Genomic DNA, 17,839 nt, shown 5'->3' with positions numbered 1-17,839 from the left:
TGCAGGAACTGAAGACCAATGATGAGAGGGAAATAAAGCTGTCTGAGATAATGGTCTGAATTTTGCCTCAACAGGGACAGAACTGCAACTGCCATTTACCACACAACAGATGCCAGAAACCTTTCTTCAGCTTTCAATCAGCTACTTGGACATTCGATCCAGCACAACTCCCACTGCATCTGTAGTGAGGGGCAGGCAGGGTACTTAAGTGTCTCTTTTCAATTTCAGAGATGTCCAAAGATGCGCAGGTTAGATGAATTGGCCATGCTAACTTGTCCCTTAGTGTCCCACTATGTGTAAATTAGATGGATTAGCCATGGGAAATGTGTGGGATTACAGGGATAGGGAAGGGGAAGGGGAAGGGGCAGGGGCTTGGATAAATTAATATTAAGAGTCGGTGCAGACTGGATGTGCCAAGTAGCCTTTTCATACTGTAGGGATTTTATGATTCTTCAGGATAAACATAAAGGGAGAGGAAGTACTTGAAGGGTTGGAATCCTTGAAAGTTGATAAGTCTTCAGTAGCACATCTATTGTTTTTGACGCTGAAGGTGGTTCAGGAGGAGATAGCAGATGCTCTGAGGATGATTTGCCTCACTAGATACAAGGGATGTAGTGGAGGACTAGAGAAATGCAAATGTAATTCCACTGTTTAAAAAGATGAAAGGAAATGCCAAACAATTATAGGCCAGTTAGTCTAACTTCAGTGGCGGGCAAATTAATCGCTTCTCTGCCTTTTGGCTAAGATCTAGTGTAGTATCGAAATGCTGTACTTGATTGAACTCATTAGGTTACATTTTAGCTTCATTTGAAGCAATTTTTAAAAGCAGCATCTCAGCCTTTTGGCTAAGATGCAAATGAGATCAAGCCTTGGAGGAAGAGCTATGCCTACTCCAATCAGTTTGGATCATGTAGATCAAGCCCAAGACAGGAGGTGAGAGCCCTGTCTAGTCGGCTTGGATCGGGAATGCCTCAACTTGAGACTCTGAATTGGACTTAATTTGATTGAATTGGAATAAAAACAAAAGAAAGGTTGGAATGGATAGGATTAACTGTCACTTCGAAAGACATGAGCTTGTCAGAGATGACCCGCATGGACTTGTTAAAGGAAGATCTTGCCTCAAAAACATGATTGAATTCTTTATGAAGCAACAAGAAGGGTTGATGAAGAAAGTTGTGGATCTTATATACATGGAATTTAGCAAGGAGTTTGATACGGTCCTACATAGTCAAAAACATAAAACCCATGGGATAGAGAGTAACGTGGCAAACCAGATCAAAAGTTGGCTTGGTAACAGGAAACAGGATAATGGTCGATGAATGCTTGTGAACGGAAAGTTGTTTCAAGTGGTGTTCCACAGGATTCAGTTGGGACATATGGAATACACCGGCAGAGGATTGAATATAAAAGTAAGGATATAATGTTGAAATTATACAAAACACTAGTGAGGCCAGAACTGGAGTAGTCTGTGCAGTTCTGGCCACCATATTACAGAAAAAACATAAATTGCTCTGGAGAGAAGGTTTACAAGAATGTTGCCAGGGTTGGAAACTGTGGTTATGAGGACAGATTGGATTGGTTGGGTTTAATTTCCTTGAAACAAAGAAGGCTGAGGGGTGACTTGATAGAAGTGTACAAAATTATGAGGAGAAAAGATAGACAGGATATAATTGTTTTCTTTGGTGGAGAATTCTAGAACCAGAGGACATAGGTTCAAGGTAAGTGTCAGTAGGTGTAGAGGTGACATGAGGAAGAACGTTTTTCTATTCAAAGGGTGGTAGGTGTTCGGAATTCACTGCCCGAGTTTGTGATGGAGCCACAAACCTCAACTCAAAGTACCTGGATCTGCACCTTAACTACTGTAAGCTACAAAGTGGGATTAGGTAGGACACCTGGGTGTTCTCAGGCTGTCATGGACAAGATGGGTCAAATGGTCACTTCCTGTGCTGTATTTCTTCTGTGCTTCTAAGGATACTATAATAAAGCATGGCCCACGGAGCAAAGAATAGCAAGTGGAAGAAAGATAAACACTTCTCAGAAAGGCTTTATGTTTCATCCCATTTGGAAGATGTTCCAGCTTTGACACTGTTGGTAACACACTATTGTTTTCAATTTCCTTGACTGGATTCATATCCTGTAATGAAGTCCTTAGTCTAGTTAACCTCAGCAGCATACACATATCTGGGTCAAAAGGTTAGTCTTTAAAGTTAAAGTTAACTCTAAAGACTTGCCTTGAACATAATACCAAGCTGCTGCTTTTTAAATGGCTTGTTAAATTGTGGCCCTATCCACCCTCTCTGGTGAATATAAAATAAAATTCATTGCACTTGTCAGTGAAATTTTCCCCAATCTCATGGTCAATATTTATTCCTCGACAAACAACAGTAAAATAAGTTATCTGGTAACTATTTTGTTATTGCTTTTTGCTGTACAAAAATTGGCAATATACTTTGTTACTACCGCGAAAGTAGTAACTGGCTAAAGAACACTTTGGGCCATCCTAAGATCGTGGCTCTTTCCAAGTCCTTAATTTCAATCTAACTTAATAGTCCAAATACTAAGAAAAATTATTTGCCCATCACAAAACACACAAAAAATTTAGAAAATATTGCTTATTTTAAGAAAATAATTGTGGATTAGATAGACTGTAAAATCATACTTACACTGTTAAGTATTTGAGAACCAGTGAAATGTCCAAATTTCATCCAACTTCTATTTAGGACAAATAGAAGGGAAATGCTTTGAGATTATTTTTGCCAAACTTGTCAGAGTTGCTTTTATTAACATGGAAAATAGGTGCAGGATTAGACCATTCGGCTCTTCAAGCATGCACCACCATTCAATATCATAGCTGGTCATGCACTTTCAGTTACCCACTCCTCTCTCTCCATACTTCTTGATCCGTTTAGCCTCAAGGGTCACATCCAGCTCCCTTTTGAACATATCTAATGAATTTGCCCCAACAGCTAAATTATAAATTTAACAACTTAACTAACAGAAAGCAAACAGTGGGGGGTAAATGGATGTTTTTCTGGTTGGCGATCAGTGACCAGCGGTGTGCCTCAGGGATCAGTGTTGGGACTGCTATTGTTTATAATTTACATAGATGATTTGGAATTGGGGGACCAAGTGTAGTGTACCAAAATTTGCAGATGACATTTAAATGTGTGGCACAGCAAAGTGTGCAAAGGGATACAGATAGTCTAAGTGAGTGGGCAAGGGTCTAGCAGATGGAGTACAACATTGTTAAATGTAAGGTCACCCATTTTGATAGCAATGACAACAAAATGGACTATTATTTAAATGGTTAAAAAATAGCAGCATGCTGCTGTGCAGAGGGACCTGGGTGTCTTGTGCATGAATCACAAGGAGTTGGTTTGCAGGTGCAGCAGGTAATTAAGGCAGCAAATGGAATTTTGTCTTTCATTGCTAGAGGGATGAAGTTTAAAAACAGCAATGTTGCAGCCGTATAAGGTTCTGGTGAGTACTGTGTCCAGTTTTGGTCTCCTTACTTGAGAAAGGATATACTGACACTGGTGAAGGGTGCAGAGGAGATCCACTGGGTTGATTCCAGAGTTGAGAGGATTGGTTTATGAGGAGAGACTGAGTAGACTGGCTATACTCACTGAAATTCAGAAGAATTAGGGGAGATCTTATAAACATATAAGACTATGAAGGTAATAGATAAAATAGAAGCAGGAAAGTTGTTTCCACTGGTGGGTGAAACTAGAACTAGGGGGCATGGCCTCAAAGTAAGGAGAAGCAGATTTAGGACTGAGTTGAGGAGGAACTTCTTCACCCAAAGGGGGATGAATCTGTGGAATTCCCTGACCAGTGAAGCATTGAGGCTACCTTATTGAATGTTTTTGAGGCAAGGATAGATAAATTTTTGAAGAGTGAAGAAATGGTGAGCAGATGGGTAAATGGAGTTGAGTCCACGAAAAGATCAGCCATGATCTTATTGTATGGCAGAGCAGGCCCAAGAGGCCAGATGGCCTACTCCTGCCACTAGTTCTTATAATGCTTGAAGATATCGAAGTTTGATCTTAGGTCTTTTATTATTTTGAAAATAAATGTCAAGAAACTTCTGATTAACATACATACAAGAACTGTAGGAACAAGAGGTTCCTTTTAACACCCTACATAACTTGTCTTGATAGTTCTGGAAATTGCCATTTTATTTTTCTCTGGTTTGAGCAATTTTCAAAGTGAAAATAAATGAAAGAAAGTAGAAGTTTATCCTGGCTTTTATAAGAGATTTTTTCAGTTGTGCTTTTAAAGTTCATAAAGGGAAGAAAGCTTTTTTTTAAAATTATATTTTCAAAAGTATGGATTAAGCCTGGCAGCAAAAAGAGGGAGCTGAGGTATACAATGATCCTACCAACCATGGTGTCTATGTGGTGTAACACTACTGTGCCTTTAAGAAATCTATTTTAATCACGTTGTCTGCAGGTTTTGAACAAGCCTGGCCTTTTTTGATTTTGCACCAAGTTGAGCCAATGTCCTTTTATTGTTGCTAAAGCCATGTAGTGGCCCTTTGTTTATTTTTAATCTGGGCCTAATATTGTGTCTTGGAGTATTATGACCCTTTTGGGAATTGTTGATTTGTGACTGATCGATAGGTCAGGTGGTACCTTTGAATAGTTTTTTCCTCTTTACAGGAGAAAATCAAAAGGTCTTCACTTTGTTTGGCAGAAGCCATTTGGGCTGCAGACTGGAAGCAGTGTCTTGGCTCTCTGGAGCGAAAATCTTGTCGTCAGTAACTTGCTAGATAGAAGTTAGAGGCAAGCACTGGCACCATCTCTACCTTGGACAGGGACAGGGAAGTCAGTGCTTCAATTCCATATCCAAAGGACGAATTCATAGCAGGTGTTACAAAGCTGCAAGATCCAGCAAACGTGAGCATACTTACTTTCTGTGCTAAGCCTAGAACGGGACGCATGACTGTAGACATGTGTGTGTTGGAACAACGTTCTTCGAAATCATCACAGAAATTATCGAACCCCTACTGTACAAAAAGAGGTCATTCGGCCCTCGAGTCCGCACCAATCACAATCCCACCCAGGCTCTACCCCCATATCCCTACATATTTACCCACGAATCCCTCTAACCTACGCATCTCAGGACACTAAGGGCAATTTTTAGCATGGCCAATCAACCTTGTGGTGGGAAAAAACCATAAAGAAGATACCTGGCATAAAAATAGCTGCCCGGCACATGAAGTTAACCCTTCAAGACATTAAGCAGGCACTGACTTTTAATGCAAACAGCTACTTGCAAATTTAAACATACAGGACAGAAAGTTATTTGAATTAAACATACAGGGAACAAATACTGTAGGAAGACAGGCGCCTTAAAAGATAAAAATAGTCCTGGGACAATGGGATCTGTTAGGGAGATTAGCCACAAGCGGGAACAGGAATACATAACTGCAGGAAAGCCAATTACTGTATGAATAGAGCAAAACTCAGTCATTGATAAGGAGGAAATGTATCCATTCATGGAACAATGCGATATTGAAATACTCGTGTCTGTGTCTGTCTATAACGATGTGTTAAACGATCGTTCACCTATTTGATTACAACGATGTATTAATGATGTCCGGTCCATCTATTGTGCAAAAGTTATAAAGATGGACCGCTCCTATTATATCATTGAGAGAAGGTAGCTGCCCGGCACTGCAGAGTGTCAGTGCCTTTTCTCCACAAAGCTTTGTTAAATAAACTGTATTGTTGCACCCCCAGTCTGACTCCGAAGTGGTAATTTTCCACAACAATTAGCGTAGTCGGCAGGATCCTATTACTGGTGAGATCGATTGGCCACGATCGGAACCAAGGTAGGGATCACTGAATCTGAGACAGTCGGACAAGGTCAAGAATACAGTTTGCACGGGGTAAACTTAAGGGGCATGTGTAGTAATCAGTATTATTGTATATGGTATAGTGATAAGTACTAACTGCTGATAGTGATAGGTAACTGTGACTTGTGCTGACCAACAAGAGGACAAGGTAGTGCCTGTCTCTGAACCTCACCTTAGACCATGAACCCCCCATGCTATAGTCAGTTATTGTAGAGAAAGAGACACCAAGGGCACTTAGGATTGTGAAGCACAAGTGGCAAAGGTCAGTTAACATCAAATTCTGTATTGGTGAACAAATGCAAGTTGCCGTCTGATTGCATGAAAGTTTGTGAAGTTAGGAACTGTACTGTCAATGTTGTGAAAGCAGGGCAGAAAAGGAGCTTGACCAACTCTGACCTAAACCAGACTCCGGTGGAGAAGCACAGTACCGAGGTGGTAACAGTGGACACCATGAGTATAAACTGAAACACAAACGACAGTAAAACATGGTGCTAGAGTAGTGAAATCCCTACGGTAGGGAGCACACTTTATAGGGAGTAATCATGGCCGGGGTAGTGAAATCTGCGAAATGGCAGATAACGAAGTTAAAAAGGGAATCTGCAGGTTCCTTCGTTAAAATTTACTTGACAGATTAAAACAGTTAATAAACAGTTAATAAAGAGAATGCAAAAGGATGGCTGGGATGGTTCTCAGACCTTACAGCAGAGAAAGTGGGTAGATAAAGAAAAGAGAAACAAGACAAAGAAGACAGGAATAATGTTAACATATCAGTTAGCTGGTCTAATTGAGCAAGTAGTTGCCTCTACTAAGAAGTGGAGTGAAGATAAAACAAAGATTAAAAAGAGTTAGAATCCCAAGTGAGGAAACTGGAGAAACAAAACCAAGTATTAGAAGAGAAGCAATGGAGAAGGGAAACTGTTCCTTTAACTCCTTATGAGTACACACAGCAGGGCTCAACCGCTCCTCCAGAGGAATGGGAAGCGCTAGAACTCAACTTTGCGCCAGTGACCCGAGGAGGAACAGATGCGCAGCCAAAGGCAAATTATAAACCCTTCACCCCTGGTGAGAGACAGTAGATAATAGATTTCCTGGGTAAATTACAACCTAGAAGCACAAACACTAAATTCTGGGAAGAATTAAACACAATCTGGATAAGGCACCAATTACACCTGAGACACACCAGCTGGTCAGGGCAGCCTATCCAGCAGATAAGTGGAGGCAGGTAGAAGGTGGACCCACCCACTGCTCCTCCAGCACAGGATTATAGAGGGGGACAGTGGGCACATGTAGTCACCCTAACATCGGAGATAGATGCCCAACAGGCACCCTTCACCCAGTTTAAAGCAGAGATTCAGAGGGTATTAGGGAATGCCCCCATTAACTGGAGCAGAATAACCACAACAGAGGGAAGTACGGTAGGATGAGAGAGGAATTGGCGAATGTGGACTGGGGGAGCGCGTTGGAAGGTAGGTCTGCTGAGGAGCAGTGGAGGATTTTTAAGGAGATCTTTCTTGGTGCTCAGCAGAAATTTATTCCGATGGTCAAAAAGGACCGTAGGAGGAGAGGTAATAAGCCGTGGATAATGAAGGAGGTGAAGGAAAGCATTAAATTAAAAGCGGAGGCGTTTAGAGTAGCTAAGAGTAGTGGGCGAGAAGAGGATTGGGAGAGGTTTAAATGTCAACAAAGATTGACAAAGAAATTGATAAAGAAGGGTAGGAGAAACTATGAAGCTGGGCTAGCGCTTAATATAAAAAAGGATAGCAAGAGGTTTTATAAAAAGGAAGAGGCTGGCTAGGGTGAGCGTTGGACCCTTAGAGGACGAGAAGGGGGACTTAGTGGTAGGGGATGGGGAAATGGCTGAGGTCTTGAATAACTTTTTTGTTTCGGTCTTCACGGAGGAGGACGTGAATAATTTGCCGGGTGTTAGCGATGGCAAGGTGGTAGGACTGGAGGGTCTCAATGACATTACTGTTACTAGAGAGGCGGTGCTCGACAGACTGGAGGGGCTGATTGTGGACAAGTCCCCAGGACCGGATGGAATGCATCCGAGGGTTCTGAAAGAAATGGCGGAGGTGATAGTGGATGCCTTGGTGGTTATTTTCCAGACGTCGCTGGATTCCGGGGAAGTGCCGGAAGATTGGAAAGCGGCTAATGTTACGCCGTTGTTTAAGAAGGGTGCCAGGCAAAATGCGGGGAATTATAGGCCGGTTAGTTTAACGTCTGTTGTAGGTAAAATGTTAGAATCCGTCATCAAGGAGGAAATAGCGAGGCATCTTGAGGGGAATTGCTTGATAGAGCAGACGCAGCACGGTTTCGTTAAGGGGAAGTCGTGTCTGACAAATTTACTGGAGTTCTATGAGGATGCGTCTAGGCTGGTGGATAGAGGAGAGCCAGTGGATGTGGTCTTTCTTGATTGTCAGAAGGCGTTTGACAAGGTACCTCACAAGAGGTGATTGCAGAAGGTCAGGGGGCATGGAGTTGGGGGTAGGGTGTTAGCGTGGATAGAGGACTGGTCGTCAAATAGGAGGCAGAGAGTGGGGGTCAATGGGTGCTATTCGGATTGGCGGTTGGTGACTAGTGGAGTGCCCCGGGGTCGGTGCTGGGGCCTCAGCTATTTACCATTTATATAGATGATCTGGAGGAGGGAACCGAGTGTATGGTGTCGAAATTTGCTGATGACACCAAGATTGGTGGAAAGGCAAATTGCGCGGAGGGTGTGGAGAGTCTGCAGAAGGATCTAGATAAGCTGGGCGAATGGGCCAGAAAATGGCAAATGGAATTTAATGTTGGCAAGTGCGAGGTGGTCCACTTTGGTAGGAATAATGGTAGGAAGGATTATTACTTACGTGGAGAAAAACTGCAGCAGGCGACGGTGCAGAGGGACCTCGGGGTCCTTGTGCATGAGTCACAAAAACCCAGCTTGCAGGTGCAGCAGGTGGTCAGGAAGGCTAATGGGATGCTGGCCTTCATAGCGAGGGGGATTGAATATAAAAGTAGGGAGGTCTTACTGCGGCTGTATAGGGCATTGGTGAGGCCGTAGCTGGAGTACTGTGTGCAGTTTTGGCGCCGTACTTACGCAAGGATATTTTGGCCTTGGAGGGAGTGCAGAGGAGGTTTACTAGGCTGATGCCGGAGTTGAGGGGGTTGAGCTATGAGGAGAGGCTGGATAGACTAGGCTTGTACTCGTTAGAGTTTAGAAGAATGAGAGGAGATCTCATTGAGACGTATAAGATGATGAATGGGATGGATAGGATAGAGGTGGAGAGGCTCTTCCCGCTCAGAAAGGACAGTAGGACTAGGGGGCACAGCCTCAAGATAAAGGGGGCGCGGTTTAGAACAGAGTTGAGGAGGAACTTCTTCATTCAAAGGGTGGTGAATCTCTGGAATTCTCTGCCTGTTGAAGTGGTGGAGGCTACCTCGCTAAGTATTTTTAAGACGCGGGTTGATGGGTTTTTGATAAGAGAGGGGATTAAGGGTTATGGGGAGAGGATGGGAATGTGGAACTGAGCCACGACAGATCAGCCATGATCTTATTGAATGGCGGGGCAGGCTCGAAGGGCCAGATGGCCTACTCCTGCTCCTATTTCTTATGTTCTTATGTTAAAACAGTTAAAAGGAGAAGGAGCTTCTGAATACAGGGAACGATTGTTGCAGGTATATCAAGAGTGCTCAGGAAAGGGAAACCCAAGTCATGGGGATCGAGCGTTCACCCAGGCTTTTAAGGGTGGGCTCTCTACTGCTCACCAAACTATCCTAAAAATGGGAATGATTATGTCCCAAGATTACAATGAATTGGTAGGATTGGCTCATGGCACAACTGGAGAGGAGAGATCTTAGTTTTTGTATTTGTGTGTTTGTGTAGTCTGGTTGCTTGTCGAATGTAGGTGGTTGCTGTCACAAAATGTTAAGTTTGAATAAAAGGAGAAGAGCTGTGGAATGAATGTTGGAAGCTTCCATGTGTGTCGTTGTGTGTTTACCAGAGCGATTGCGTGGATTTTTTGTTGTTGTTTGCTTGAATGTTTTAATGTTCCTCCCCTAATTGTGATTTTACAACAGTGGGTTTGATACAGAGTTTAAATAAAAATTGGAAAGTAAATTAAAATTTTAAGAAAGGATTTAAACCTTGGAGGGAACCATGTGCTCCTTCCTTTGAAGTAGAAATTATGAGAGTTAGTTGAGAAATTAGGAGAAGAAAATAAGTAATTTTGTGGAAGGGTAGAAAAGCAGGAACAAAAGAATGAGGTAAATATACTGTCTATATGCCAGTTTAAAGTATATTAAGTCAGTGAGATACAGTATTAAGGTCTGCAGAATATATTGATATGCGAATGTCTGATAGTTTAGTATTCTGTAACTGGTTAAAATCATGTAATGCCGTTGGAATTTCATGTGCCATCTATTGTTCAAGGTTTGTCAAATATAAAAACATTGTAAAGCTTAAAGTCTAGCCAGTTTAAAAACAAATCAAACCAAAATGTTTCTAATTGATTAACCAGTATGTATTGTACCTACTTTGATTTTGATTCGGCACCTGTTATTTTTCTAAAATGCAGGGGTTTTAATCTGGAACTCAGCTTAAGAATAGAAACAACTTAAATGAAAAGGGCTTGGATATCACGGCTATGATGTGTAAAGTGGTATGTGATACAACTGCCACTTGATTACAGTATAGCACTGCCATACAGACTCAAGAATATAGTCAAATCCTGAAAAGCCTTTAACCAATTTTATACTATATATTGTGTATTGCTAGAAACACAATTCCTGTTTTCCTCCATGAAAGGGCCATTTATTCCAAGCATTTAACCATTCTTTGCCATAGTTTGTAATAGCTAAATGTTGGTGCTAAGCATTTGAAAGCACTTCTTTGTGGGCAGGGTAATGACATTTTGTGAAGTACTGTAATGTGGTGCTTGCACGCAAACAAATGATCAAATTACATATAATGTAAGAGTACATCGTATAAAGATTAGAGCTGGGGGGGGGGGGGGGGGGGTGCGGTCATCGGTCGGTCTCTCTCGCGTCTTCTGAGTGCTGAATGTGTGCTGTCCCTCTCCTTGACGCTGGTAAATGTGGTCCACTTCAAATTTAAGTACTGGGGGTTTAATCAAGAATTGTACAGAGCTAGGGAATATTTCTTTAAATTATTATGCGAAGAGCAAGATCTTATAATTAAGTTTTACTTCAGTGTTCAGTATTCTAAGGGTTAATGTGACTTGTCATTTCTTAGGTCTGAATCTGTAACCTTTCAAGTTTTACTGTCCTGGCTTTGTACTTTGATAGAGTAGGAATAGGCAAAGAGAAGAGGCTTCATAATCTGGTCTAATCAGAGCTACCACAAACCGTACAACCAGACTAACCCTTATGAACTAACAACAGGACGGGCGATGCAATTACCAGAAAGCATCATAAAAGGCGGGACCAATGTAGGTCCACTAAAAGATAAAATCAGAAAATATGTTTTGGAACTAAGCACCCAACTCAAAGAGATACGCAAACTGTCAAGTAGTAATCAGGAACAAAGGGACGCAGAGAGACAGCTTAAAATGCTCCCTGACGTCCCAGAGGGAAGGCGCGTCCTAGTAAAAACATTACCTGACAAACCAGGGTTTGCACCAAAATGGAATGGGCCATATGAAGTTAAAATTAGTGGAGACACCTGTGCCTGTATTGACATAAGAGGGAAAGGTATATAGAAACATTGGACACAGCTGAAATTATACAAAGAAATGAATGAACGAGTGAACTAACAGAACTGCTTTCCTCAACACAGGCAAAGACTGCAAGCAAGAACAACCGATGCGTGCAGGTCAATAGATAGTATAACTTTTGGATATTATATAAATTATAGTGTTAGGTTTGACATTTGATCATTGCAAATATGTATGTAATCGCATATGTAACTGTTAGTTTGCGTTGTCATAACTGTAAAATTTGACTGGATTAGAGGATCATCTATTTTATAAGGCTCACATACATTTATACGTGAATCAAACTGTATGTTACCCATTAGCACAATCAGTAGATGCCTATTTGTAGCCACCCCTGGGTGGACCCCTCATGACTTATAGTCATCTACATGACTGTAGATACATCAGATGCACCATGTAAGGGACATATTAGCAAATATAAAATAGGTATACAAGGGAGATATGTGGGACTTGTAAACTCCACAGTTCCTGTGTGCAGGGGGTTCCCACAGGTGGGAGGAAAAGCTTGTTCAGATACTGCAAGCTATCCACTTAGTTTTACGGGGCAGGGATGGGGGTGTGCCTATGCCTTGATCCCCAAGAATGATTCTTGCGTGCAGATGCAGTGTGTCCATCAACATTGTCGGGTTAATAAGGGACAGATTACTTGCACTCTTGAGGAACAGACGTCTGAATATAACTGCAGGAAGACAGCTCATTTGTGAACAGTGCAATGGAACTCATGTAAGCTCAGCCAAATGGACATACCCATTTGACACTTAGCAAGTGGTGAGATCAAATGGGGAGTCAAGTAAACAGAACAACTGGCAATATGAACAAACTCAATCAAGACACTAAATGTTACCAGGCTAAGAACGGATATGCGTTCCTCTTCAATGGTACTTACGTGACAGAAACACCAAACCTCCCAACCGTTTTGCAGTAGGAACAATAGGAAACTGTTCCATGCCCTCAGAAGGGGCACATACAGAGGGGAATAGTAACCCGGGCTATCAGCAAAGAATTCTGCACTGACTGGGAAGCCCCGGGCACAATGGCATCCTCACAGTGATATGAGTTTCTTGAAGCCTTAGGACACATATTGTTTGTGGACTACCAGTCCTGGGGAACAGCATTTCAAAAACACTGGAGGCTGTTAACCAAGAAATGGCTGAACTGAGATTATATGCACAACAAACACAACATGTAGTAGACTACCAATTAGTACAACAAGAGGGAGTGTGTACAATTTTAGGCAATAAATGCATAACCCATGTCATGGACAAGTCTTATAACATTACACAAGTCATCAATAACATCAGGGGACAATTTGATAGCTTCAGACAGGGACCCAAGAAAGGAAGTAACTGGCTAGAATGGCTGTTAGTGGGGTCCTGGAAATCCTATTTATTACATGGATTGGTCACATTCATTTCAATTGTAATCGTCTGTTGTCTAATGCCTAAAAGTCTGCTGCCAGGTTATGATAACCAGAACTGTGCCGGGAGCCAGTGTATCCATCGAAGAAGATCAACATAAGAACATAAGAAACAGGAGGAAGTATAATAATAGTAATAACATAATAATAATAATAATAATAATAATAATAATAATAATAATAAGAGAAATAGTAGGCCATCTAGCCCTTCGAGTCTGCCTCGCCATTCAATAAGATCATGGCTGATCTGGTGTATCAGTTCCATTTACCCGCCTGCTCCCCATAACCCTTAATTCCCTTAATCGATCAGAAATCTATCTACCTGTGACTTTGAATATATTCAACAAGGTAGCCTCCACCACTTCAATGGGCAGAGAATTCAAGATTCACCAGCCTCTGAGAAAAGATGTTCCTCAACTCTGTTCTAAACTGCATCCCCCCCCCCCCCCACCTTATTTTGGGGCGGTTCCCACTAGTTCTGGTTTCCTTTTTAAGTGGAAAGAATCTCTCTACCTCCACCCTATCTAGCCCCTTCATTATCTTGTAAGTTTCTATAAGATTCCCCCTCAGCCTTCTAAACTCCAACGAGTATAGGCCCAATCTACTCAATCTCTGACTTGGATTATAACAGCAGGAAGAAGTTAGATACATCAAAAATGTTTAGAGAAGGTGACGTTGTCACCCGAGACAAAGAAACTGGAGTAACAGAATAGAGTTCTAAGAAGTGGGAAGTGAGGAAATGAGGTGGAGTCAATACAATAGAATGTAATGAACATTAATCTCAACTCAATAATGAGTTCATCAATTTCAAAACATAACCTTTGCCTTTTTTCTGGACAGGTAATGTTAGTAATTCTGCTTTTCACATTTGCAGCTCCTTTAAACATTTTTATAAACTTGACCCGACAGTCTTTTTATCATTTAATCTCCCATGCCCCCCTCCCCACAATCTCAACAGCCCACACCAGCCCCTTCCCCCCGCCAAAACCAAGGCTTCAGTAGCACCTACACAGTGAAGTGTCCTTTTTTTTCAAACCAGACTTGACTAACCTGGTCTAGGTTTCCTTTTAATGCATTTGTAATATTTGCTTCAATACTCCCTATTGTAGCAAGTTTCACATTCTCACCACTCTAAGCAAGAAGTTTCTTCTGAATTCCCTATTGAATGAATTCTCTCTAGCTCCTAGTCATGTCCTTCCCCACAATAACTAAAGCAAAGGGCAAAGATTAACTGACCATCATAAAACTAAGCATACAAGTGGCTAGTATTAATGGGCACCCAAATTCAGATTTTATTCATAGAGTTAATTTTCATATTTAGTCTGGTATACGTCTAATTCACCTGACTCTAGTATGGATCAAGTTGGCACTATTATATGAAGTGTGATTAGAGATGAATAAATATGCAAGTGAAATGCAATCAATCTACTTGGCAAAATCACAGCTGACCAGGCAGGAGTACTTTGCTTGAAAGAAGACATGGATATTGGTAGTAAACGGAAATAAAAACAAAGATGTGTAACTAATACAGAATAGTCAGTACTTACGATCCAAAAGGAAATTACCCACATTGAGTATGAAGCCTTTAAGGCATACTTCATTCCAATTTTAAAATGTCACAACCTGCCTTTTCTCTTCACATTTACAAATGACTTGTGATTTACAGAGCTTTGTTTTTATTCCAGTTGTGCAGTTATTACCTATTCTAATTGAAAGATTGATGGTTGTACTAAGCTAGCAATTTTGCACCAACTTTAATTATAAAGCTTAAATAGGCATCAACAGGCAATAAAGATATAAAATTAGCAAGATTTCAAAAATCCCCTACATGGCTCTGTTTCAGCTTGTAACGGTACATGTTCTGTTTACAATGCCCTAGCAAGACAGTGTTGCACAAAATTTCTAAATCAGATCAATAACTAGAAATTCATCTTGCATTTTTATTTTCGAAGTACATATCAAATTTTAAGGCACGGTGGCACAGTGGTTGTTAGCACTGCTGCCACACAGCACCAGGGACCCGGGTTCGATTCTGGCCTTGAGTCACTGTCTGTGTGGAGTTTGCACCTTCTTCCAGTGTCTGCATGGGTTTCCTCCAGGTGCTCCAGTTTCCTCCCACACTTCAAAGATGTGTAGGTTTGGCCATGCAAAATTCACTCTTTGTGTCAGGGGAAATCAACAGGTTAAATATTGGGGGGGGAAGAAGAAGAGAGAGAAGACAGGTGGTGGTGGTGGGAGTTGTCAGCGTACACTCAGTGGGCCGAACGGCTGCCTCCTACACTGCAGGAACTCTGATTCTATGAAATCTAGCACTGTAGAATTCCTTCTACAGTTACATAAATTAGGATAGTCACACCATTGTGCAAATGACTGTGGATGATCAGAATTGAAAGACTCATGCCAAAAAGCAGCACTACCATTTACATGGGGTTGGGGATGGGTGATGATTGGGGCAGGCACTAAGTTGCACACACAAAACAGTGGCTGCCTCCAGTAATGTTGATTTTCATCAGCTAACAGTGGAGAAGTGAGATACCCTTTTGGATAAACCCCTGGGACATGGTTAGGAGAGATTTTTAAGCAGGTTTTAGAAAATGCATAACCTCATTGCAACCATCAAGCTCACTAGAACTGATAAAAACTGTTAAAGTATTTAAAACTCCTGCCCTTTATGTATTCTGCAATGTTTTTTTAAAAAAGTGTTATTTCACTCTGCCTGCTGACACAAGCCTCAGGATTATATTTAATAGATTAGTGCTGCATGACTGATTTCACAGCCTTAATTATTACAGTGAAGTTTGACTGACAACTCCAAGTGGTAACAGACGCATGAAAGCGGCTTTGTAAATTCCTATGCTTGTTTTTATAAGGGATTAAAGGAGTTCAAATATTGTAAATTAGTTTTATCCGTGCATGAGGTTTTTTTTTGAAATAGTGAGTCCTTCAAAAGACACTCGTTTAAAAAAACTCATCTCAACATAGGTCTAATGATCTGTCCATGCCAGATACTAAGTTGGCATTGTAAGTGCAAGGGCAAAGGGTGTTTGTTGCAGGGCTTGGGTCTGCATGAGTTGACACTAAGTTGGCATAGGGGCTATAAAGGGCCATGGGACTTCAAAGAGGGGCTTATGTTGGATAACACAGATAAGAGAAACGGGTCCATGAGGTGGCATGCATTGGCATGACAACCATATGGGAGGGATAAATGGCTCTGCAGAGTGATGGCTGTTTAATGTTTTTGTATAGATCATAATGCATGGAACTGACTGGACACAAAAAATAAAATCAGCTAACCTGAATATCCACATATGTGCAGAGCTAAAAATCCTGGTTCAGACATTTGTCTGTTGCCCATTTTAAAAATTTACAGATTCAGTGGAACTAATTAAATTTTCACAGAAGTGCAAGTGTTGGCAGTCATTGTATTGATTGGCCATGCTAAATTGTCCCTTAATGTCAGGGGGTTTAAACAGGTAAATATGTGGAGTTACAGGGACAGGGCCTGGGTGGGGTTGTTGTCAGTGCAGACTTGATGGGCCAAAGGTATCTTTCTGCACTGTAGGGATTACAGGGCAGAAAGATAAGGAACATTACAGCCAAACTATCAGACATCCATAAATCCCATTCCAAACAAAGGACAATGGCTAACTTACAACAACCAGGAAACTTGACAAGCTTTTTAATGTTCAGAAGCAGAAAATTAATCTGAACATCTACTATCTTTCCTAGTAGTTTGCTAGATTTTTTGGTAAACAAAAATGATCCTATTTAGAAACTTTCAGTTTGCCTACTACTCACTCCCCTTTAACTTAGACGGAATGCAAGTAAAATTTCCCCACTATATACTTTGCCGGCACATGTATATCCGCATTGTACTAAGAATACTCTCTCGTACTCATAAGAAGTTAACATTTCTGTTTCTAATCCCCTTACTCCTCCACACCAGATCGGTGATCAGTAATAAAGTTTCGATAGAATTAGTACTATTAAAAAGTGTTTTACTTTTGGGAAGCTGGACCAAAGGGCAAGTCTGGAATAAAATCAAATCTTGTAGCAATCTGCGGTGTTCCCCTCCCTTCGCTTGGAGTTAAAGGGTTTGCGCTTGGCAGCTCTCTCGGGATTAATCACCACTGGCGGTGGACATGTCACAGCTGGTCGAACCCACTACCGGCAAAGGCGCTTCCAACACGGACACACACACACAGCCAGAGGTCTCGGTCGCACCCAAACATCCTGCCAGCAGACTGGACTCCCTGCATCGTCCCGACCACTCCTGCAGCAACTAATTTAAAGTGGACGGATAAAGCAGACTGGGCACTGACCCTCCCCGATCCTTCCCCAGTCCAGGGAGGTGAGCCCTCCATTGACGCCCTCCCCCCTCCAGCTCCACTCACCCAACTCCGAAGGCGCCGCCATCCTCTCTCTCCCCCCGCGGCTGCACGAGCCCCTCGCCTTCCAAACTCCAACCGCCCCGCCTCGCGCCCTCCAGCTGGCCACGCCCCCACGCTGACAGCTGTCCTGATCAGCAACTGGGAAATGGAGGCAGTCTTACAATCTGAAATGTCAATTAAAGTTAGGAATGCACAAGAAACCGGAATTAGAAGTTGATATCTTTGGAGTGCTGGCGGGAATTGTACATAAGACTATGCAGATATTCATACATTTTATTAGGTTGATTTTTCTCCGCACCCTAACGGTGACTGTAACACTATATTTTGACTTGTATTAATATACAGTGACAAGTGTTGTTTTTTGCACTATACAAAGCATACCGTTCATAAAGAAGGAAAAGAGAATGCAGAATGTAGTGTTACAGTCATAGTTAGGGTATTGCCAAATATTTAAGAGATT

The 17,839-nt window shown here is 41.8% G+C and overlaps 1 protein-coding gene and 1 non-coding gene across 8 annotated transcripts in view; one reads left to right on the top strand and one right to left on the bottom strand.

Moving 5' to 3' along the window:
• The window catches only part of rell1 (RELT like 1), an 87,537-nt gene extending 70,090 nt beyond the window's left edge, over positions 1-17,447 (bottom strand). For 6 of the 7 annotated variants that reach the window (XM_080188988.1, XM_080188998.1, XM_080189019.1 and 3 more), the window contains exon 1: positions 17,383-17,447. In XM_080188988.1, the coding sequence (XP_080045114.1) occupies positions 17,383-17,404 (22 nt within the window). In that variant the 5' untranslated portion in view covers positions 17,405-17,447. The remainder of the gene's footprint in view (positions 1-17,382) is intronic. The other variant, XM_080189007.1, reaches the window with a different exon arrangement.
• LOC145350987 (U2 spliceosomal RNA) lies at positions 721-919 on the top strand. Its single transcript, XR_013888288.1, has one exon. It is a non-coding gene; the product is annotated as a U2 spliceosomal RNA (small nuclear RNA).
• Positions 17,448-17,839: the final 392 nt, after the last annotated feature.

Source organism: Carcharhinus amblyrhynchos, chromosome 1, assembly GCF_965287045.1.
Source record: "Carcharhinus amblyrhynchos chromosome 1, sCarAmb.v2.hapA, whole genome shotgun sequence".
Classification (NCBI taxonomy): domain Eukaryota; kingdom Metazoa; phylum Chordata; class Chondrichthyes; order Carcharhiniformes; family Carcharhinidae; genus Carcharhinus; species Carcharhinus amblyrhynchos.
This window is presented reverse-complemented; position numbering and strand designations above follow the sequence as displayed.